Genomic DNA, 25,211 nt, shown 5'->3' with positions numbered 1-25,211 from the left:
ATACCCAACAGGGTGCACCACGAGAAGGTGAGGATTGGACATTAGGTCAGAAGCCCTGGTCGGTTCTCCGCATTCCTTTAAAGGCTATGTGGAGGTCTCCTCTCAGTTATACAGCTTCAGCCCTTTCACCCTTTTATACGAGTGCATTTTTGATCTGCTGTGAGCAAGCGTATCATCCATCTTGCACAAAGCTTTTTCATATGAAATTCTTCATGCAAAATATATCCTACACAATCCTTTGAAATGCCTATAATCTCAGGAATTTCATGCACTTTGACTCGCTGGTCATCCAATACCATATCGTGCACTTGATCAATGATTTCTGGTGTTGTTTACATTTTTTGGACTTCCTTCACTTAGATCATCTTCAAGGCTGGTATGGCCACGTTTAAACTTGGCAGCCCATTTCTTAATTGTCGAAAATGTAGGAGAAGAGTGCCCATAAACTTTTATGAACTTCAAATGAATTTCTTTTGGCGTTAAATCTTCTTTTCCAAAGAATTTTATAACTGCACGATACTCAATTTTATCCATTTCAAGGGATATCACAACACTTTTGCTTCAGACAGCAGTATAAAACAAACTACTTGATAGAATGACTTGCAATTTCACATGGCTGTTTATGTGACAGATGTACCAACTTAGAAAAAATCTTGCCAAAAGTGTTGCCATCTTTGGTCAAGGCTGAGAACTTTTCAGATCACCGTTGTATAATTTTCTAGCTTGTCCTGATATTATAAGGCTTTCTCTCTGTTGTGATAGAATATAACTAGAGCTGTATTGTAGATATTCAGTACAGTAGTTGTTTCCAAAGTCTAATAGTTACTGGTCATTTAAAGTACTTTAAATGAATCAAGTTGGCGTATTTTTACATTATATAATCAACTTATTATTTCATTAATTCTCCTTTCTTAATATCTTCACTTATTCTGTCTTTATTTTGTATGATCATCAGTGCCTATCTGCTCATCCTTGACAGGTGAGAATTTTTAGTTCACAAGTTATCAGAAGAGGTGGGGGTTAGTTTAATTGTTAGTTTTATTAGTATTAGTGCAAAAAAGATCATTCCCTGGAAATTTCAAAATTTGCATCATGCAATTCCTTACTTTTAGAATATTTCAGAATAGCCTTAAAAACTTAGCACTCTTCACTAGTTTTTGAAATAATCTGAACCCTGAAAATCTTACCCTTTCCATGCCGCTGGTACGAAACTAAGCTAATGTCTTTAAAACTTAAAATTGTGGCTAATATGTTGTATATTATCCACAATTTTAAGCAAGAACTTAATAAAAAATTTTTTTTTAAATGATAGGGATGTTACCCTGTGGTATTGTCAAGGGAAATTACTACTTCCATATGTCTTCAATCTGAAAGGGAAAACAGCCCATAATTTTGCTCACAGAATAATAAACCAATTTGCTTATAATACTATCAAAAATATGTTAATGTAAATGTGTACCATTTGCTCTTCATCTATGCTAATTTTTCACTTACCCAGATTAGCAGATGGGGGAATTTTAAGTTATGCCCATAAGAAATTTAGGAAAATACATCTAATTATGCCTGCTACTTTAACTCTTTTATATATATATTTAATTGCCCTTTAAAATATGCCCTTAATTCATTTAAAAAAATTTCTGAAATTCATTTCTAAAATTGTATAAAAAGTAATAAATGTGTTTTCACAAGTAACAACATATTCAAGGAACCCAACATCCTTCAGTAGTTTGCATAAATTATATCACTGGTTTTGCTTCACAGATTTGTTTTAATAAGACAATTAAAAACAATTTTGACTTGTTGATATTTTTGGAATGAGTAGATCTTACATGCTTTTAAATTATTTTTCTACATGATTTTAATTTTTGAATCATCATCTTTAAAGGCTGATATTGAAAACCATAATATATAGTTTAATCTGATCTTTATTTACAGATTGTGGATTTAAATGTCACAGTAAGTGCCTTAATCTTATTACACGGACATGTGCAAATGTGAAGGTAAATTTTTATTTATAACTTTATTAAAAATGGTTTATTTTTATTATTTATAACTCCTTGTTAGCATATTAATTTGGCATTCTTAAGGTTAAGTATTTTCATACATTAAGTAAAATAATGTATGAATAGCATAATGTATGCTATTCATACATTATTTTACTTGAAACTTGCACTTTATGCTAATAATGTATGGAAAATATCTCTACACAAACATGCATGAGATAGTGAATGTATATGGATGTTATTGGATTTAAAAAATTAAGGTGCATTTATAAAAAATATATAAAAGTGAGGCCCAGTACCAAAAATGCAGAAGTTTTTAATGTACTATACTCAGCCTTGATGGGATTCCGTTATGTAAACGTTTTTACAAGCAGCTAGATTTAGTGTCAGATGATGTCAAGTAATGGCTACGTATTGTGTTTCCAATTCTTGATTCCACATAACTCTACTTGAAACCACGGTCCAATTCTTGATTGGAAAGCGGTTTCAAGTAGAGTCATGTGGGCAGACTTCAAAATGGGGAAATTCCTTAGAAGAACCTTCTATGGGAAGGTTCTTCTAAGGAAGAAGAGGAGGAATTTTTTGAGTCATTAGAGCAGGCATCTACAATAAATAAAATGGAAAAAGTGGTACTTGTTAGAGATATGAACAGCAGAGTAGGAAATTAATCTCACCAAGCATACAGGAATATTTTGCGAAAATTTGGAGAAAAGGGCAAGGCTAATTATAATGGTATCTGCTGGATTTCTGCTCAACATATGGACTAGTCATTACTAACACCATGTTTCAACATTAAGATGTGCACAAATTCACATGGAGAGAAGACATGAAATTGCATGAAAATCAGCAATAAAAATACCAAAACTATGAAAATAAGCAGGCACATAGAAAACTTCAGCTGCAGTCCGAATGGAGATCGTATAAAACAAGTAAAATATTTCAGCTATTTAGGTGCAGTTTTTAGTGAAAAATCCAGATTAAATCTGGAAATAGACAACAGAATAAGCTAAGCTGATATTGTGGGTAGCCAGCTGAATAAATTTATATGGAATAAGAAACAAATTAGCTAAAATACCAAACTAGCAGCACACAAGACAGTGTTCAAACTAGTTTTGGATGTGAAAGTTGGGTTAGAAATAAATGATCACAGACTAGAGACCACAGATATGAGGGTTCTGAGAAAATTTAGGTGAGTGAACTGATGGTGTCATTGGCAGAATCATATTAAAAATGAAGATATTAGAAAGGAACTTGACACTGTTAGCATTCAAGAATGTGTAAGCAGAGCTTATCTAAGGTGGTATGGTCACTTAAATAGAATGGGTGTGGAAAGGTTAGAAAAACTGGTGTGTGATGCTAAGATGGCAGGTAAGACACCCAGAGAAAGACAAAGGTCCAGGCGGATTGATCAATCAGAAATGCCTTATAAGCACAAAATGTTAGAGATAACAATACTGGAGTTCTCACAAGTAATAGACTGATTTGTAAGAAAATTGTTGCTGGAAAATTAATAATGTAAACATAATTGTGTATTGCTGTCGTACTAACCTGAACACTCATTGGGGGTACATATCAATAAATCGATGATGATTAAAATACATTGCTTTAATTAGTGTTGACTATGTAAAATTATGTATAATTTTGTTAAAGGACTCTTCTGAATTATTTATTGTAATATTCATTGTATTATTAAATAATGATTGCATTAAACTGGCATTGAATTGAATATATATAATTAGAACAATATATGTTATTATTGGACAATAATATTTGTCCAAAATCTGTGTGGAACCGATTTTGGACAAAGCTAAAGTGTACATTGATTGGCAACATAAACTAACTAATCACCTCTCAAATGTTATGGAATAATGTGAATCAAGACCTCCTAAAAATAATCAAGGAATAAAATGGATAATTTCTTAAATAGTATATGGACTTATAGTTAAATAAAAGCAATTAATATTCTGCTATTTCAAAGTACTTCTCACAGGATTTTCTGTTTAATTAAAGAAGAAATAGTAGCCGTTTATATTTCTTGTCTTTAGGGATTGAAATAGAAGTAACCTTGTTTAATGTACTTGCATTATGTTTGTAAGAAATGTCTTTCATATTAAATTCCTTCACATTTTTTCATAAATGCAATAAGTGTTTTTGTAAGTGAATACTCTCTTGGTGGGGGAGGAGGAAGAAAAGAAAAAAAGGGAAGGATAACTGATATATTCCTGATTTCATGTTTATCAAATATTTTCTATCACTGCTGTGTCACTTCATGTTTCATGGCATTTTTTCCAGCCATCTATAATATCTTTAATTTTCATATTGCCTTTATCATCTCTGATTCCTTTTGCAGTACTCCTTCCTCCATTTCTAAGCTTCTTCAATAGCCAGCAGAACATTTTGTCACCTTCCTGATATATATTTCATCTTCTCATCAAAGTCTTCCCAAGACTTTTGTTTAGCTACTTTTTACACACACACAAAGCTTAACTTTCTTGCATTTTTCTGTGTACTCTCTTAGGGCACACGTTGACTGACTTACTAGGAACTTTCGATATGGTTGGTTTTCAGGACTGTCTCTTTAACTTAAGTCCAACCTAATATTCTGATTTTTCTAAATCAGAACTTGACCATACACCTCCATGGCTGAATCGCATGATGTTTTCTTTAGACTATGCCACTGAGTTTGCAAAAGTTTGGTTCTTGTTTTTATTCCTTCATTTTTCTTATGTAATATTTGTATAGCACCTCCGTAGCTCATTCAGTATAGACGGAGCCCCTTTGGTGGGAAATATCTGGGGTTGATTCCCATGAGTTAGCTGGTCTCGTATCGAGGTAGAGGGTTTTTTTTTCACCCAGAAACTTGGTTTTTCGTCCTTAGAACAGTCAAATTAGTCCCGTGAACATACACGGATCTGCAGTCACGAATACTTGCCCTTAGAGGATGCAGCAGAGAAGTGACAAGCCAGCTGCATTAATTCGTCATAAACCCCTCATTAAGAGACTACCTATCCTAATGGGTGGATGAGAAGGGAAGAATATTTGTATATTTGAGTACATATGAGGGTGGTCTGAAAAGTTTTCACCCTTGACCATAGACCAAAGCAGAATGTTTTCTACCTATAGAAAGAAGGCACAGCCATGGGCTTGCCATTACCGCCCACCACCCCATTGCTAACTTTTATATGGAACATTTTGAGCAACATGCTCTAGATTCCTCTCCTTTAAAACCCAAAGTCTGGCTTAGATACATTGACGATGTTTTCGCGATCTGGTCCCATGGCCGCTAGACGCTTTCCTTAGCCACCTAAACAAACAACACAAACGTATACAGTTCACAATTGAGATTGAAAAACGGAACACACTTCTGTTTCTAGATACACTTGTCACACATCTTCCTTCTGGCAGTCCTTCACTGTTTACCAGAAAGCGACACATACTGGCCAATATATACACATAAACTCCTACCACCACCCAACACAAAAACTTGCCACCTAAACTTTAATACTCTAAAAAACAGGGCTTTGAAGATCTGCTCCAATGAACATGTGCTGAAAGATGAATTTAAAGTTATCAGTAATACTTTTCTAAAAAACAGTTACAGCCAAAACACTATTAACACAAAATTCTCTACAAGACCTCAATAAAAAAACAAAGATAAACCAGACTACAATAAAACTATAACCATTACTTACATTAAAGGGAGACATCAGATAAAATAAACAGAATACTACAAAAATACAACCTCAAAGCCACCTTTAAACCTCCTGCAAAATTAAAAAGCTTACTCAACTCATCCAAAGACCCACTCCCTCCGCTGGTCCATCCTGGAGTATACCGTATTTATTGCACCTGTAATATACCATATATAGGGGAAACAGGATGCACAATTCCTATCAGACAAAAGGAACATAAACAACACATTAAATATAATAACTGTGGTGAAACTGGCCTTTCTGATCATACCCTGAACTTTACATAGAATTGACTGGAAAAGCACCAGTTGCTCACATCACACGAAAACATGGTATGAATGCAAATTTAAGGAAGCCTGTGAGATTCTTATCAACCACTCCAATCTGAACAATAATGATGGTCTAAAAATCCCAAGAATATGGAAGGCACATATTCTACCCACAGAACTTTTCTCTCTAAGAGTCAACTATAAACAGGACTGTAGATAATCCTAAATCAAAATAACATTGTAATGTTAAAAGTAGGACATCATTGTTACTGAAAGAAGACTATCTATAAGAAAGAATGTTTTTCTCATGTTATCTTAAATAGAATTTAGCTTTGATGTAGTTTCTAAATAATTAATTAATTTGTAATTTTTTTTTCACTAGAGGTTATGCCAGTAGAATAACCGATGATCAAATCATTGTTTCTTTAGCTTACTGTGTGTAATGTATCAGCTTTTCCTTTTATATTTGTATATACTCCAGATGGTGATCTTAATATGAAGATCGAAACGTCAGGAAATTAAAATAGTTATTTATAATGCTGTTGTAAAGTCCATAATTTCTATAATGAATGCTGATCACTGTGCAACACTAAAAGAAAGGATGTTGATGTTAGCACTTGGTGATAACTATCTGTACCCTGAACAGAAATCTACAAGGTACTTCTCAAAATTAGGAGCTTTGTCCTCCAAATTTCACAAAATATTTCTGTGTCTGGTATTCATTTCCTACTCTGTTGTTTAGATCCTCTAACAATGAAATGAATACCAGACATACAGAAATATTTGATGTCTTTTTTTTTTGTCAGCTGCCTTCTCTAATGACTTGAAAAATTTCTTTCACTTCTTTTTTTAATAGAACCTACAACTATCAAGCAAATGTCTGATTGTCCAGTTTTCTATTTTGATGTTTGTCCATCACTACTTGAAATTGTTTGCTATTCAAGAAGCTTATCTTCATTTTAATATTGATTATTGTGGTTCTCCTTCCTTTTCATTTCCTGATAATTATTACCTAATATAACTTATTGTGGTTGCTATTTAGAAGAATCTCATCTTTGTTTTGCTTCTCTGTTTCAGTAAACATCAATTATGTCAATATGGTACCTCTCTGATTCTTCTGCCATTCTTCTACATTGAATGTGCCTATCTTGAATTCTGCTGATGCATGTTAGTTCCAGTAGCTGACTTTCACTTTTTTACCCTAGTTCTCTGGAAAAAAAAAAAAAAAAGTAGGTGTCTTAGTTAACCAGGAAGTTGGAATTTTTAATTCCAACTTCCTGGTTAACTAGTGAGAGGTAAGAGATTTAGCTAATTGTTTGGATAAGGAGGGGGGGTGCAGCATCTGCTCTTAGTCTGAGGGGGAGGGGGTTGTTAGGTTTGTGGATTTTAGGTAAACTGTATATCAATTTATTTATGTGAGATCTCTTCTCCTTTCCCATCCATTATAGATTCTTCTTCCCCCATCCACATTGCCATTGAACATTTTGAAAAATGCTCTCGACTTGGCTTCTCTTGTAGCCATCCTCTATTCATCCATATTTCTTTATAGGATATGTTCCCTATTTGTCTTTATGGCCTTAGATTCTTTCCTCCTTCATCTTAATAGTCAACATCCAGATTCGATTTACCATGGAAAAAGAGATTAACAGCAGTCTAGCCTTTCAAGACAGTTTTGTGATATGCCTTCCTGATGGTTACTTTTCCTTTATAGTATATAGAAAATCTGATTGCATGGGAAGATACATTAAAAAAACTTTAAATCATCCCCTGTATCAAGAGTATGTTATTATTAACACTAATCAAATAGAACCATTAATCTTTGTTCCAGTGAGACTCCTCTTAAATTTAATTTAACCATATATGTCAGACCTTTATCTAATGGCTAGAGTTACAGCAGAATTAACAAAATTCTTAATCCTTCCCCTAATGCTCACCCTTCTATTCTGAAAGATTATAGTAATACGATCGCTATTCTTTATGTTTAGGTGTGTCAAAAAAAAAAAAAAAAAGCCAAACAAAATTTTTAAAAAATATGATCTGTGCATTGCTTTCAAGCCACACTTGAACTGGCTGTCCTTGTTTGATGCTCCCTAAGAACCAACTCTCTTGGTTGCTGGTGTGCATAAACTTTTTTGTTCTTATAAGTTGGCCTACTGTAAACATACTGGGAGATCATCAACTTGGAAGAACATAAAAAATACATCTGTAGTTAAGATTAGTCATTCAGATCTAGCTCTTCTAAACACCCAGCTAAAAAGATGTTTTGGGTTTGTTTTACACATGACATGGGAAGTTTATTTTGCACTTGGTTAGACTATAATAAATTTAGTTTAATCCTTTATCCAAGTGTAAGCAAACAAAGTTTGTACCTGAAAATATCTTCAGGACTGAGGTAAAGTGGTGCAACACCAGGCAACTCTGAGCAAAGGTGGACCAAGCTCTCATCACTCCTTGTTTCAGTATCTCCCATAATGCAAAGCACATCTCCTTGCAGACAGTATACTGCTGTGCATTAAGGGAAGGGCCACTACCCAGACCGGTTTCGACCTTTATTGAGGTCTCGTCAGTAGGAGGCAGACCCAAATGTGGAGATACTAAGGCAGAAGCAATAGGAGAGGTCATATTTACCTATACAAGGCCAACAGGTGTACCACCTTATTATTGAATTACTCTGGATTTAGAGAAAGATGTTGGAAGTTTATTTTGCACTTGGTTAGACTACAATAAATTTAGTTTAATCCTTTATCCATGTGTAAGCAAACAAAGTTTGTGCCTGAAAATATCTTCAGGAATGAGGTAAGGGGTGCAACACCAGGCAACTCTGAGCAAAGGTGGACCAAGCTCTCATCACTCCTTGTCTCAGTATCTCCCATAATGCAAAGCACAAGTTAGCAACTTGTATAGGTAAATATGACCTCTCCTGTTGCTTCTGTCTTAGTATCTCTACGTTTGGGTCTGCCTCCCACTGACGAGACCTCAATAAAGGTTGAAACCGGTCTGGGTAGTGGCCCTTCCCTTAATGCATAGCAGTATACATGTCCGCAAAGAGATGTGCTTTGCATTATGGGAGATACTGAGACAAGGAGTGATGAGAGCTTGGTCCACCTTTGCTTGGAGTTGCCTGGTGTTGCACCACCTTACATCAGTCCTGAAGATATTTTCAGGCACAAACTTCGTTTGCTTATACTTGGATAAAGGATTAAACTAAATTTATTATTATTTACACATGACAGTTTAGCATCACTTGTGCCTCTTGATGGTATGATGAAAAATGACCAATACATAAAAAATATTGGAGAAAAGAGTGGTCCCACAGATCCAGATAGACAAAGAATTCATCTTCCAACAGGATCTTGCTCCATGCCACACTTCAAAAAAAAGTTGAAAGAGTTCCTCAAAAATCATAACATTTAATTGCTTGAGTTGTCAGGTAACTCTCTTGACATTAACCCTATAGAAAATTTGTGGGCCACAGTGAAAAAGAGACTTGGAAAATTAAATTGTGATACAAAGGATAACTTAATGCAATCTATTATAATAGTATGATTTCGAGATGCAGAAATAAGTAAAATGTATCCTACCAACATAGGAGTCCAGCCTAAGCGAATTAATGAACTTATTAGGAACAGGAGAGCACATATAAATTATTAGGTGAAGTTTGAGTTTAATTTTTGTACTTGTTTTCTTGCAAAATTAAAATATTTCTTTAAAATGTGAATACTAAGATTAATTTGTTTGCTACTGTATACATGAAACTGTTCCATAGCATCTTCTTGCTTACTAATTGATATTTGAATAAATGCTGATATGTCAATTATCTCTCAAGCTTATTTGTTTTAAATAATCAAGATTTTTAAGTGAAATTATCTTGTACTTTTTTTCCCCAGGTTGAAGAAGGTCCAAAGTATATTTTAGCCATCTGTCCAGAAGCTGGATTGTCTGCACAAAAATATAGATGTGCTGAATGTCGGAAAAGAATTGTATATAGTGAGTATTTTGTGCAGATCATCTATACAGCCTTTTACACATTTTAAGTAATAAATTATTTTGTTCACAAATGTCAAATTTTAATTTTTTGGGCCAGAGAACTTGCTAGACTAGATCTGACCCAAGAAAGTATTTACTCTGTCCTATAGCTGATAACTAGATCCTCACAATAGTGAATCTCTAGGGACCAGAGGAATAGTTTGTTGTAATGAAAGGTTCACTATAGTGGATTTGGAAAAAGAAACTGATCCCTGTACTGCATTTCCAGGAAATAAGTACCCAAGTAATTGAAATTAATTGGGTAACTATAGCTTCTTGAATTTATCTCACATTAAGTTTCAGCAAGCAAGTCTAATGGGATCATCCCCCTCAGCACATTAATTTGTTCTTAATTTACTTCTCCCATAAGCATTGAAGTGTTTCAACTATGAATAACTATTGAACATGATCATCTGTTGAAGAGTGAGAAATTTACAGAGAAAATTGTAACTGAGATCAGTAAGCAAAAGAAATGATAAGAAATCATACACTGACAGCAGAACAAAAACAATTGGTAGGAACCATCCATAAAGCACAAAATGATGGCATCAAAAAAAAAAAAAAATGCAGACAGTAATGTGAGACATAAGAAAGAAAAGAACTAGAAGAGAATGAAATTATAAAAAAGAAAATTCAGAATTAACATTTGAATTTCAGCATGTTACAGTAGATAATATTAATGCCACTTACCTGAAATTTTCATAGTGAACTAAATATGTGCAGCCTGTGTCATTAATATCAAAAATAACCCAAAAACTTCAGCAGTCAGTCATCAGTCATAATTTTAATTAATTTCCTTCTTTATAATTGATCACCTCCAATTACAAAGAGGGAAGAGACACAACTGATTAACAGCTAGTCTGCATTATGTGGTCTACAGGGTAAAAGGATTTTGGCCTAGCCATAAATACTGTTACAACTTGAACAGTGCATAAACCTTTAACCTATCAGTAAATCATTTATAGCTTTCAGCACATGCAAACCACGTATATAATGTTCATATATCAGCACTCAGTGTTCGAAATGTCCCTCTTCTGCCTTCACATATGCCTGAAGTCTGTGAAGCCACATATTTATGGTGGCACCCACAACATCCAGTGGAAGTGCTGCCACTGCTTGCTCCAAATCTATCTTCAGGCTGGTGAAGCTGGTCAGGCTGTTTCTTGCAGGCTCTATCAAGCTCCAAACCACAATTTGAAGTCCAGTGGATTCAGATCAGGACTTCCAGACAGCCATTCAGATGAACCACAAGGTGTTGTTCAGGTGCTATAACACAAGTTCCAATATGGCTTCATACTTTGGCAGAGGTTTTCATCCCTTTCTCACAGAAATGCAACTTGAATATCCCTGATATATCACCCCCCCCCCCCTCACTAAAACATTATTGATGTGGGATGATGATCTCTCTCTCTCTGAATCCTGGGTGCTATGGCATGTACAGTGCGGCCATACGTGGCATATACCTGGTACTTTTGGCATTTAAATGACTCTTGAATGGGTGAAAATCTTCTCATCTCTGAAGAGGATATCTCTGTGTTTGCATACCGCCATAGAAGTGCCTTCGATTTTATCACTCTGCTGCATAAGTTGTGGTGTTAGGAAGTGTCCAGTGGAGCGATGATAGGCTCTCACTCCCAGGACAGCAGTTAGTAATGTGATGTGACATCATTCTCTGCAAAATATTCATCTCTCACAACATCACTTTCTGTATTTTCACAGGATTATGGCAGAGGCATACCTTCACAGTCATCACAAGTTGTTGCATCCTAATGCAGCTTGGTCAGCCTTTTTCTTTGGTGTTCAGATATGTCTTCTGTATCATTATGGCAGTTAATAGTTTGACACGCACACACCCTACTGATTCCAAGTGTTTTTAGCGTGTTGAAAATGACAGGTGGCTGCATTCCAACCTTGTGAAGTGCTATTACAGGACCATGGTTCTCTTAATCTCCTCACTGCACGTTAGTCCATACAGCTAGACAACTCTCTCTCTACTGATAAACATGTGAATGTTAGCTGTGCACAGTGCCACTAAAACTTTGTAATCTTTCCTTAATAATGTGTAATAAAATCTTGCTGGTATGTGAGATAAGGGCAATGGTGCAGTAGGTTTCACATTTGTTGTGATTGCCTTTCTTGTAGATTGGGATAATGGTAGAACTAGTCCAGTCATTTGGCCATCTTCCAGTCTTCCAGATTTTGTTGCATAAATCATGTATCCAGTTGATTGCATTCTCTCCAGGTTTTTTCAGCATTTTAGCTGGTATTGAATCAGGATCTGGGGCTTTGTTATTTCTTAATTTTTTTTGATTGCTTGTTCTACTTCACTTTTGAGGATCTCCGGTTCACTTTCTGTGTTTTCCATAACTTCTTCATCGTCTTGTTGAATTGCTGGGTCCTTGTAAAGCTCGGCACAATGTTCTTTCCATCTTCTGGCTATGTCATTAGTCTCATTTAAGATCTTGCTGATTTCCTCTGTAATTATGTTAAGTTTTGGTTTGAATTTTTTGACTATATCCTTAAGCTTCTTGAATAAATCTGTTGTTTCATTATAGTTGGAGTGTCTTTCTATTTCTTTACAGATGTTTTGGATATAGCTATTTTTATCTTTCTTACAAGATTTCTTAATAGCTTTATTCAGGTTTAGATAATTTGAGTTTTCCATTCTGTTGTTTTAATTTGTTTCCTTTTTTTCGATTAGTTCTAGGGTTTCTTTTGTAATCCATGGACTGCTATTCTTCTTTTTTATTGGGATGTTTTTGGCTGCAGATTTTGCGATGGTTTGTTTTAGGTGTGTCCAATGTGATTCAATTCTTTGTTCCTGAGGTGTGCTTTTTTGTTTCTTGAGCTCTGTTTCAATATCTATCGTAAATTTGTTGTCCATTTGTGAAAAGTCATATCTTTTGTCACTGTTATTCTTGTTTACTTTCAGATGGATCTTTAAATTAGAGATTAACAATTGACAACATAAACCAAATAATACCCAAAAATTTTAATTATTCCTATATTTTTCCAAAGTTAAATTGGCATCTTCAGAATTACTAGGATTACAGGTACACTCACTTCAGTAACAAAGATGGAACAGGAGAAATACTCTGGCCTAAAATCCTATAATTATTTCACCTATTGACTTTGGTTGGATGTTCCTGGCCATGGGACTGAATGTTTTCAGATGGTTTCTCATATGAGAGGTAATTTGATGCAGCCATATTTGTTTAGGCTGGGATAGTTGGTCAGAACTGCAGCAGATTTCAGGAAAAGCCTCTCAAATATGAATTTGCTTCAGTGTAGTAAGGTGGCTTTTTTTCCAACAGATTCTGTGCTGGGTATCCAGGACATGGCCTGCTAATCCAGAGTGGCCATAGTGGTGGAATTTGCACAGTAGCCATGGTATGCACAGTTTCAGTTACAGGGTACCTGGTACACTCCAGGTAAATCCAGTGGTTGTAATTGGTCTTTGGGGAAGTGGATAAGGGTTGCTAGCTTTCTGTGCAGTTATGGATCTTTGACCTTCATCTCTACAGAAAACTTACACGCACAGATAAATGCATCCATCAATAGTCACGTCATCCCCCCCCAGCACCCCAAACATTATGACACTATAAAAACCTTAGTCAACCGGAAATTAATTTGCTCGGATATCTCTGCACTCACCACAGAACTCACCCACATATAAAACACCTCTTTAGCCAATGGCTATACCTCCCACCAGATAAAAAGAATTCTAACTCCACAGGAAATCTAGGGACTCTGGCAGATCTCTGGGAAAACAGATAAGGAATGCCAATTTTTTAATATGGTCTGTAAGTGATTAAAAGGCTGTAATTTTTTAAGATTTTGACTAGTTTTTTAGATGTGCTCTGGATGGATATGTGGGATGGCATAGGCATGTAGACTTGGTATAGTCTACAGTTTGGAATGTGGGGGGGGGGTCAAATGCTGACTTCTAGACAGTTCTCTGAAATGTCTCCTGTGCTTCAGTAGCAAAAGAATTCCAGAAAAATAATCAATAGGTCAGAAACTTGCTAATCTATTAAGAAACTCAGCTTCCAAACTTAATCTACCACAGGAAAATACTACGGTAAATCTTTCGGCCTTCACTCTCAAGCCAGAAGCTATTACCTCACTTGGTCCCAGCCACCACGACTACACATTTGCACTTAAAAAAATACTTACTAAGGAAATCATGATCCAGAATCCATAACCTTCCAACCTATATTTCAAACATCAGACTGGATATAACTAATGTTTTAACGCAGGCAAAACCACCACGTACCAACCTCTCCCACAAGGAATTCGAGGCATTAATATAAATGAAGAACAGCAAGAAAATAGTAATTAATAAGGCAGATAAAGGGAATGTTGATGTAGTTCTAAACTTCTATGATTGCATACTTAAACTAGCCTCTCTACTTAAGGATTGTTCCAGTTACTGTCCTTTGAAGGTTATGTCCATATTAGTCAAATAGTTCATAGATTCGGGAGTAGCACTTTGATATGCTCTAAGATAACATTGGGTCACAATATGGTAAGTGGTTTGTCTGTGCTCCACAGTCACAATGTGGAGATAGTCGTTTATCCCATTTAAAAAGCATGTCTGCACATTCCCCCATAACCAGTTCTTATTCTAGTAAGCCGAGTCCAGGATTTTTGTGGAAGGTTTGAGCAAACATCAAAACTTTCTTGTAATTTGTTGAGAAATAATTTTGTGATATCATCTGTCTGGCTCTCCCACTATTCTTGCCACTTTTGCTTCAGGTCGAAGCTAGATTGTAGTAATTGTTTGGCTAATTGTAGTGGTGGATGTCTTGATCTCAATCATTGTGTACTTAAGTATGGGAGATCTAAATGTATTGGTAGGTCTGTGTTCTCCAGAATCTTCTTATACTCCTGTAAGAGAGCTTTAGCTCTGCACAGACTTGGTGGAACAATGTTGCTAAGAGCCAGAAGCCAATGTGTCGGTGTTGATTTAATTGTACCAGAAATCAGTCTCATGGTATTATTTAGTTGGTTATCAACAAGTTTAACCCTTTCTGCCCTAGTGATTCAAATTGGAATCACTAACTGTCTTGGCTTTCGTAGCCCATATTACGTGGCAAATGATTCCAATTGGTATCGTACGTCGTAGTTCCATTTCTTTAATATAATAACAGGTGTGTATTATACATATAAATCTTACCAATATCGGTTTTTATGACTTAGTAGAATAATATGCATATATTGGATTATAGAGTATAAGCTCAGAAGTTGAATATTTGCTACCAGAATATAATGATTACATATGGAATCAGTCAGTCAGAATTCCTATCCTGAAATGTATTTTTCATCAAAATACTTGATACTCTTGCTTTTTTAGACCTAAAGACAAAATAAATAGAAAGAAAACTTTTTTTTTCACTTGAAAAAAAAAATTCAGGTCAGAAAGGGTTAACATGTGTGCTATTTAGCCAAACTGGTGAGCAATATTCTGCAACAGAGAAAACTAGTCCAAGAGCTGTAATCCGTAGATTATCAGCTGTTGCTCCACATGTCACACCTATTAGTTTTTGTATTATGTTGTTACAGGGTCTTAACTTAGCAGAAATGTTTGTTAGATGTTACTTATAAGAGATCGTGCAGTCCAAAGTCAAGCCCAAGTACTTTGGAAACTTGTGTCGTGGTAAGGATCCTTCAAAGCCGATATTCAAAGTGACATCTGCCATGTTATTATTAAGGTGAAAGCTTGATACTTCTGTTTTGTCTGGATTGAGCTGGAGCCTCCATTTTTTTGTAGTATTCGCCTATTGTTTTCAGGTCTTTGAACTGTGATTATACAACACACAAATCAATACCCTGCATACTCTTTAAGAAGGTCAACTCCTGGCATGTAGAAATTAATAACAAACTGAATCCATATGATTCTAGAACCCCCCCCCCCAGATATATGGGGTGCCAGAAATCCACAAATATATATGCCATTATGCCAATTGTGGATGGCATTGATGCACCAACATTGAAATTAGCCAAAGTGCTCTCCAAGTATACTGGTAACACATGTTCACACTTTTAAGTCTGGTATAGAGAACCTAAACTTCCAATACACTTAATACAATAGTCAGTTTTGATGCCTCCTCTCTCTCTATTCACAAATATTCTACATAGACGCATTATACAAGCTGAATTTCCTCCTGATATCTTGGAACCTGGTTTCAGTTCACTATAAACTTAGGCTATTTCATTTGGCCAGGAAAATTCTATAAACAAATAGAGGGGACAGCCTTGGGATCTTTGCTTTGCCCCCTCAACTAACTACTTAATGGAAACCTTTGAAGCCCTAAAATTCACCCCTCACACATACCACACCCTGCATTTCTAGAAGAAAAACATTGCAATCTAAGTGTTTGGGGGCAATTTCACCCAAATCTAGGCTGTTTGGCTGAAGTTCTGAGGATGAACAGCACTTTCAAATTTGGAATAGTTTCGTGCAATCAATCTCTGTATGAAAACTAAATCACTTTCAGTTGAAAAGCCTTAAGAAGAACCTTCGTAAGGCTTTTCTTCCTGGGTGAGATACAAACCTGAGTCTTTTCAACAATGAGAACCATTGCCAGTTGAACTGTAGAGGCCTAACAACCCTATCATAACTAAATTAACCTTCCTTACATTATAAAATTTGATTTATTTGCTAAGTTACTTAGCAGTAATAGATCATCAGAACTAATACATTAATTCTTACCATAACAAACTATTGAAAAGTCCCATCCAAAATTCTCTAGCAACATTTCATTGTTGCTACAGGAAACTATAACAAACTATTCACTATCACAAAATATTCCTGTGATGCCTATAAGTTTGTTATAGTGACAGTCCAGTCAGTTGGTGAAAGGTGGCGAACAGTCAGGTGGCAATAAGTGGCTCCTGTGAATAAGCTACATTAAACTTGTGCTCCCACATTTATCGTTATTGTTTTTCATGCAAAATAATCAGTAAACAGAAATCTAACAGAGGGTACTAAGGAGCCGATTACTTCTGCAAAAAAAACATGAAAGCGCCTGCTATGCCCTAGCATATAAAGAAAAGATGGTGGCAATAAAGGCCAACGATGAAAGAGTACCTAGTCTCGTCAGCGTAGCACCGTTGATCGCCAAAAAACCGAATGCCAATATGAAGTGCCGGAGCTATAAAACCATAGTTACCAAAAAAAAAGTATAGTGTGCGATTTCTGTTGCCACTGGCTACATGCTTCCTGCACAAAAATAGATGAATCGGCACACAAACTTTTTATCGATCTCAACCAGCCTTTTTTTCTGTTTGCTGTGCCTCTCTTCCGAACAGCTTCTGACCTTAGGCAAACAAGTCGAAAACCTCGAACAACACTCTAATACTATGTTCGAAACTTTCTCTTCCAAAATCCAAATGCTAGAAACTAAGCTTAAGCTACTCGACAATCAGCATCCCATTGCAAGTGCACCCTTGCCCACTAATGGACTTCATGACCTAATCGCATCAACAGTACACAAGTTGATTGAGACCAAACACGGGAGACTCAACACCATTATTTTGAACTTTCCGACGGAAAATGGTAAATCATTTGATCCCAGAAATATCATTGGATACCACCGTTTTGGACCTATAAAAAAAGAAAGGATGAACGAACTTTCCACGTCTTGTGAAAGTGACCTATGACACACCGACAAGCACATCCAAATTAATAATGGCAATAAATAACAAGTTAAAGGCCACTTGCTCCCAATCGCTCATATGTTCTCGAACCGACTTAACATTTGCCCAGAGGGAACAAGGACACCATTTTCGAAGACAACTCGAAGAAAAATGCCAAAATGGAGACAACAGTTGGATCATCGACTACAGACAAGTTAAATTAGTGCAAAAATCAAGTGACACCACTAGCAGCCACCATTGGAGATTGGTATGCAGGCACTGCATAGGAAATATGTAAAACCCTTGCAGTCAAATATATATGTCCCACAGAACCTTGCACATCCACTTCACTAACATCCATGGCCTCAACTCCAACCTTAATAGCGTCCACTACCATCTTCAGTCCACCAAACCCCACATACTCTTTTTAGCAGAAACTCAAATCTCACTCACCCCCCCCCCCCCCAGCACTATCCATTTCAACCTTCCAAACTACACACTATTTAATTCTTTTCAACCCAAGAGTGGCATCTGTGCATACATCTGCTCTGACATACCTTGCCATAAAGTATTTAACCTAGAATCGCCAATTTTGACCTTCTTTGGTTGAAAATATCCCTTCCCCACTCAGTCAAATTCATTTGACTGAGTGGGGATGGGATATTTTCATTTCCTCTCCTTAAAAATTGATTTTCTCCAGTCCCATGCTCCTAACAGCAAAATCATCCTCCTAGGAGATTTTAATGTCCATAACACCAACTGGCTTTCCTCCTCCAGTTGTACAGATCTTGCAGGCAGAGATGCTGAAACATTTGCCATCATGAATGACCTTACACAAATTGTTCACATGACAACCAGAATACCAGATAACCCCAACCACTCCCCAAATACCCTAGATCTCTTCCTTACCAATGACCTTTCCAATTACACAGTGAAATGTAGTGAGCTCCTGGGTAATTCTGACCACAATTTAGTGCTCGTCTCCTCCCCCATGCAACAACACTTACACAGCCACTCCCACACAAGAGTAGTTTGGCATTATAGCAGTGCCAAGTGGGACAGCCTCCATGACTTATATGCTTCATTCCCATGGTTGGACTATTGTTTCCAGTCTTCCAATCCAAACATATGCACCAAAGTAATCTTCTATGGCATGGAACCATATATTCCCCACACTTCCCTGAACTGCCATCCCCTAATTAAACTCTGGTTCTTCAAAAGATGTGCAAAGATTGTACAAATAGCATTCCTCCAATTGTCTTGAAGCACAAGAACTGAACCCCTTATCCTATGCTGCCTGTACATACTCTCTTATTCTCCACTGGTATCTAACTACTGCCCTATCTCACTCACCTCAGTCCTATATAAAGTGATGGGGAAAACCATGAATTCTCAACTCGTACACTACCTTGAAGGCACCCAGCTATTAAGCGACCACTAGTACAGATTCCTTTGCTGCTGATCAACAGGAGATCTACTCTCATACATCACCCATCTCCGGACAAATACCATGGAGAAATTTGGCTAATCTCAAGTGGTTGTACTTGATATCTCTAAAGCTTTTGACCTGGTCTGGCACAAAGGCTTACTAAGCAAATGCCTATCATTTCAACTATCTCAGGACTTTTGCAGTTGGATTGCCAGCTTTCTGTCTGCATGCACACCGTGTGTGATGGTAGATGGTTCCTTATCTTCTCATCTTCCAACTAATGCTGGAGTTCCACAAGGTTCTGTTATCTCACCAATCCTCTTCCTTCTATATATCAGTGACCTACTTCAGTTGACCTCCAACCCAATACAGTTCTGCAGATGACACCACATTGTACTCCTCCTTTTCATTTGACATACCTTACTCTACACAACTCACTTCAACCTACAGAACATCAACCACCACCACCCTCAGTTCTGATCTCTAAGCCATCCTCCAGTGGGGCTCAGATAACCTCGTCAATTTCAATGCTAGTAACACCCAGTTCTGCCTTATTTCTCAAAAAAAGAACAATTTTCCCCCAATATTATGTTTGATAACACTCAAATTTCCAGCCAAGATGAGATCTCTATTCTTGGAATTATCCTGACATCAGGCCCTCCTGCATAAATACATCACAACCATTGCATCCTCAGTTTCCAAAAAAACTAGGATTTTTCTTTTGCTCAAGACATTACTTTACCTCTATACAGCTGTATTAACTTTATACAATTTAATCCACCCAGCTATCGAATGCTGCTCTCACATTTGGAGTGAGTAACTCCTAAAAACTTCCTCAAAATGCTTGACAATACAGAGGAGAGCAGTTAGATTGATAAATGACCCTTCTCTTACCAATTCCCCCCTCCCACACACACACACACACACAGACATTTGGTCTCTGCAATTTGTGTATTCTATAAATATTTCCATGGCAAATGTTCATCTGAAATACCATCAATAATTCCTCCACTCAATACTAAGCTCACTGGAACACATACAGCTGCCACCGAACATCCTTTCACATTAAACCTTGAAACCCACAGAACAAGTTACTTTTCTCTCCTCCTTCATCCCTGCTATTTCTGTACTACGGAATAGTCTTCCCCTGATGTATTTTCCAAGGAATACAATATACAGGCTTTTAAATCAAATGTAAACAAGTTTCTCCTTTCCCAACCAACTACCCTTATATGGTACTAATGTGGTATAGGTTGACCAACCACCCTCTTGTGTATGGGCTCAACATAAAAATAATGTCTGCTATACTTGAAGGAAGATGGGAATGGAAGCTGTATGAAAATTTAATAATCTGCATTTACTTTGAAAATAGTTCCAGAATCATGCATATTCCAGTGCCTAATCAATAGTTGCTTCACGTTCAGAGTCATTAAATTCAATACTGTATATTGTATTTAAAAGCCTGTATATAATATCAATTAGGGAAGGTTGGAAGTAGAGATGCAGTTTTTTAGTTTGAGAAATTCATTATTTATATGTTGAAATATCCATGGTATCTCCAAATTTATTAGTGTAAATCAGTAGATTATTTCAAGACAGTGAGGAATAATGATATTGTCGTGACGTGTTCTCTTAACGTTCGAATCCGCCATCTTGCTAAAAGTCACTTTCATCAAATAAGGAAAACTAATTGCAAATTAATCACTGATCTAAGGGTAGAGAAATTTCTATTATACTGCGCCACTCTATCCTTAGATAAGTCTATATGAATTAGTAGGATTAATTCAAAATTAGTTAGCAGTCTTTTCACTCATTCAGGCCGATGGTATTTATTTTCTTTCCTTCTGGGATTCCCGCTAGATCCGAATTTTTGTGAACGGTGCAGTAAAAAGAAATTCAGGCAAACACTATATTTAAATTAACAAACAAAACATTTAATATATGGTTATATAACAATTACATAAATTCCACTTCTAAATATGACAAACCAGTCAAGTTAGCATATCAAGTCAAGTCATTCATATTAATCCAATCTTCCAAACTTTCACATACAAATTCACAGTTTCAGAATCACAAAGTTCCTATACCCAACTTATTACAATAGAAATTCTTAATTAATCAGTTTCCTTGTATCTCTCAACTACACTCTACGATTGACTCATAACAGGCACTAACCACGGCAGATATCATTTCAATGTCTATATTTTCAACTCTCAGCCTCGATGGTATGCTACAGTTAATGTTAGAAACAGCGCAACGGAACTAATACTTAAATCTTCATACACTGAAATAAACTAATATGACTGTCCTTACCAGAAATAATCTTCAGTACTTCCAATATTTTGTGAGCACACTTTCAAATTGTATTTATCACACTTGCGAGATACCAAATAACTAAAACATTACTAATCGCGCTTCAAAAACTCCAGATAACAACTATAAGGTACATTAATTATTCTTATTTTTCATTCATCAACTAGTTTAACTCTGTACAATTCCTTTTTTCGTAGTATAGAAATAAGTCGTAATTGTAGACTGACTGGATTTATTCAGAATTCTTCGTTGAATGTCCAGTTCTCTAATTATCCGATTACGGCAATAATTTCCTTTTATTACTACAGCTGATTTTGCTTTCAGCCAACTATAAGATTCACTTATAAAAAAAATATCTACTCAACTCCTATCCTTAGGAATCTTTTAATTACTTCTACTTCTTTAGTTTACTTCCTTGCTACCTTATAGTTCCAAAGTTCCGTTCCGACTCCCTACTTACTACTACTACGTATCTATTTTCTCTTCTCCTCCACAAACGCTCCCTTCACACGTGCTCGTTTATTTCCACGCGCGTCTATGACAACCGATAGACGTAAACATTCTCGCGAATGTTACATTAGGTTATATAACTACATTCAGTTATTACATAACGTTAACTTTCATGAAAAGAATAAATAGAATATTTGCATTCCAATAAATGCGTAGTTAAATTATAAATATAAGTTCTTACAATATTGACAGAATAATAAATAAAACAGCTTAATAATATTTAATACAGAATCTATTTACCATTAAAACATTTCTTTGATTAAGCAATTAAATATTTGACATAATTAAGGTAGTTATATGATATTAATTTATAATATATGTTATTTACATCAAATAATATTCACAAATATAGTTCTTGTGACGGAAAGTCATGTTGGATTCTGAATCAAACAACATTTATTCTATTTTCTACATAATTAGAATCCAACAATATCCTTTCAGAGGGAAAGCATCCAATTTAAATATGTTTCAAATTTTTCAAATATTGCAAAAATAATTTGCAATATTTGAAATACAGTCAATCCTTGTCTTACAATCACTTGTACTTGGAATGGCTATCCCACTGAATCCCATGAACCATGTGATTCAGTGAATATTGTTTGCCATCAAGCCATATTATTTAAAAGATACTTTTGTGTTATTGCTGCTGCTGAGTGTGAAAAACTTTCAAAGACTTTTGGAAGGATTATAATATCTCTCATTGTACAAAGAATGTAGATGCACTATGGAATGAGGTGACACCAGAGTATGCATGTATGGGTGTTTGGAAGAAGTAGCTCAAAATTGTATATATTCATACATTCAGAGGATCCAACAGAAACAAAGCCTCACAAGAGATTAGTGACAAAAGTGTGCTGCTAGCTAAAGAGTTGGAGGTTGAAAATGAGATTGTATAGAAGTTGGTAGAAGTTGAGAAAAAAAGAAATTTAAAATGGAGGCCTTGTAGAGCTAGAAGCATAGAAAGTTGAAGAAGAGAAAAAAAGCAATAAATCAGGAAGCTAAGTCGCAATAAAAAAAAGTTTATAGTGAAAAAAATTGGTAATGGCATTTGCCTCTGTTAATAAGGCAGTTCACTTGTTTGAGGAAATTGGTGCTTTGCTAAAACTTGGGTAGATTTAGCAAAGCACACGGAATGGTAGAAGCTCCAGTTGCTTGCTAGAGATATTTAAGCAGGAAAGGAAAGGCATACTAAATTGGGCATAATGTACAAATTTTAAAAGATCTCTCCCCTCCCCCAATGAACCTACACCTTTCAAAAGTTATAAAACCTAGCCTCCCCTGACCCCGCCAGTGAATCATCTGATTAATAAAACTGCGGTTTGAAGACTTACTCTTGTGCATGTGTTTCCAACGGATTATTTTACTGGTAAATGCACACAAGGAATGTACACTCATATATTATTATTTATTACAGTGATTTTATGCTATCATTTTGTACCTTGCATTATTTCACTATAAACAGACCTACACATTTTATTCAGGAATGTTAATTGTTAACATATCCTTATGATGGTACAAATAGTGATTTCTGACTTGCAACCTTTTAGACTTATGATGGTATTGTCAGAATGGAACCTGACTATATGTTGAAAACTGAGTGTATGAGGTGAATTTTTTAAAAATAAATCAGCTCTGTAAGTAAAATTATTAGTCTTGCAAAAAAAAAAAATTATGTATGAGGTTAAACCTCATGATGTGAAATATTGTCTATGCATGCAGAAATATTTAATAAATATTAAATGATTAAAAAGAGATTTGTTTCTAGAAGATAATTGCTATAGTCCGAGAAGGTGTGATTACAATGGACTTTACTACTGTTCATTTTGCCACTGGAATAGCCAGGTTGTTGTTCCAGCTAGAATTATACATAATTGGGATTTTAAGCCAAGAAAGGTGAGTAGCTTAAGGATACAGTAGAATTTTTGTGATTAATTAAATTCTAAATGGAATGTTTTATTTCTTTGAGATGTTAATGTTAAGGAGTTAATAATAAAAATAATTTTATAATTAAACATGAATATAATTTTTAATCATCATTAATGAACAGTTGACTCTTATTAAATTATTAATTCAGCAGCAGTTAAACTTAAATTGTACTTGTCAGGAAATTACATTTGCATCGATATATCTTATCCTAGTTTAAGCAAGTGAAGTTTACATTTGCAGTTTCTTCTGCTACTAAGCTTCTTATGTGCAAAAAGTAGTTAACTTTAAATCAAATTACTTCACATTTCCCATAATACATTACACACTCCCTTCACATGGTATGTATAATGTTATACATTATAGTTAAATTCACATAGACTCATTTCATTCTGTGAGGCCTCAACAGTAAGCTAAGAATATAATTTCTTGTCAAGTATGTCATGTTTTCCAGCCTAGCAAAAAGTTTTACTATAGCAATTTCAGTTAATATCAGAAGACTGATAATATTGAAGTATGGAGTTCAATTAAATGAGGATGGCTGTTGCCCCAGAGAGTCCAGGAGTGCTGCAGCACAAATAATATCTTATCTTCTCTGTCTTGGCCAAGTAACTTCGCTTCTTAGAAACCTTATTACTGCTTATGATAAAGTGGTTAATTCCATCTGCATTGTCTGCTGTATCTGAAAATAATGTGTTCTGTGACTGTTTTGCTGGATGAAAAACCCTGTCATCTCCAGATGAGACAGGGTAGCTTATCTTCACTTGAAAAGCCCTGATAAAGGTTCTTTATATCCTAGACAGGATTCAAACTCTGTTTTTTTTAGAAGTGAGGGCATTGTCAATACTGGCTAAGCTATGTAGGCTCTGCATGAATAACATATGAAATCAAATTTTTGATATATTAAAATGTAATCATTAATTTCTGAATTTACACAGCTTTTAAAACTGATGTATTTGAGAACATTATCATATTATTTAATAGCAGCATACAGTGGATATCATATCTTGAGATTAAATGAAAGAGCAGATAAGAAATCAGAATAAGCTTCACAGAAAATAGATTATTATTATTATATAAACGTTTAATTTAAAAATGATAAAACGTTTTATTTAAAAATAGTAAAACATTTATAAAATAGCCTTGTTATTAGAATGATGTATATTCAAGACAGAGGTGGTAGAAAAATCTGTAACTTGTTGGCTATCATGGATTTCCATCTATTTTTCTCTCTCTGGCTGCTCTTTGCATAGTTCAGGCCCTGCCAGTTCTTTGATTTTGAAGAATGCATGTCACTGCCTCTCTTTCCTTCTCTTGCCTTCAATTCTTCCCTCATAAATATTTTTGAAGACTTTCATGCATCATAATAGGACTCATATATGATATTTTTCTTTTTTGTATGTTC

The 25,211-nt window shown here is 35.4% G+C and overlaps 1 protein-coding gene across 7 annotated transcripts in view; it reads left to right on the top strand.

Annotated features, from left to right (window-relative positions):
* The window catches only part of DEF8 (differentially expressed in FDCP 8 homolog), a 165,270-nt gene that overhangs the window by 83,082 nt on the left and 56,977 nt on the right, over positions 1-25,211 (top strand). For 6 of the 7 annotated variants that reach the window (XM_090414992.1, XM_090414993.1, XM_090414997.1 and 3 more), the window contains 3 exons: positions 1,936-2,000; positions 9,852-9,951; positions 23,649-23,776. In XM_090414992.1, coding sequence (XP_090271118.1) covers positions 1,936-2,000; positions 9,852-9,951; positions 23,649-23,776 — 293 coding nt within the window. The remainder of the gene's footprint in view (positions 1-1,935; positions 2,001-9,851; positions 9,952-23,648; positions 23,777-25,211) is intronic. The other variant, XM_090414994.1, reaches the window with a different exon arrangement.

The sequence above is a fragment of the Typopeltis vanoorti genome, chromosome 26, assembly GCF_054136105.1.
Source record: "Typopeltis vanoorti isolate ZY-2024b chromosome 26, IOZ_Tvanoo_1.0, whole genome shotgun sequence".
Classification (NCBI taxonomy): Eukaryota; Metazoa; Arthropoda; class Arachnida; order Uropygi; family Thelyphonidae; genus Typopeltis; species Typopeltis vanoorti.
This window is presented reverse-complemented; position numbering and strand designations above follow the sequence as displayed.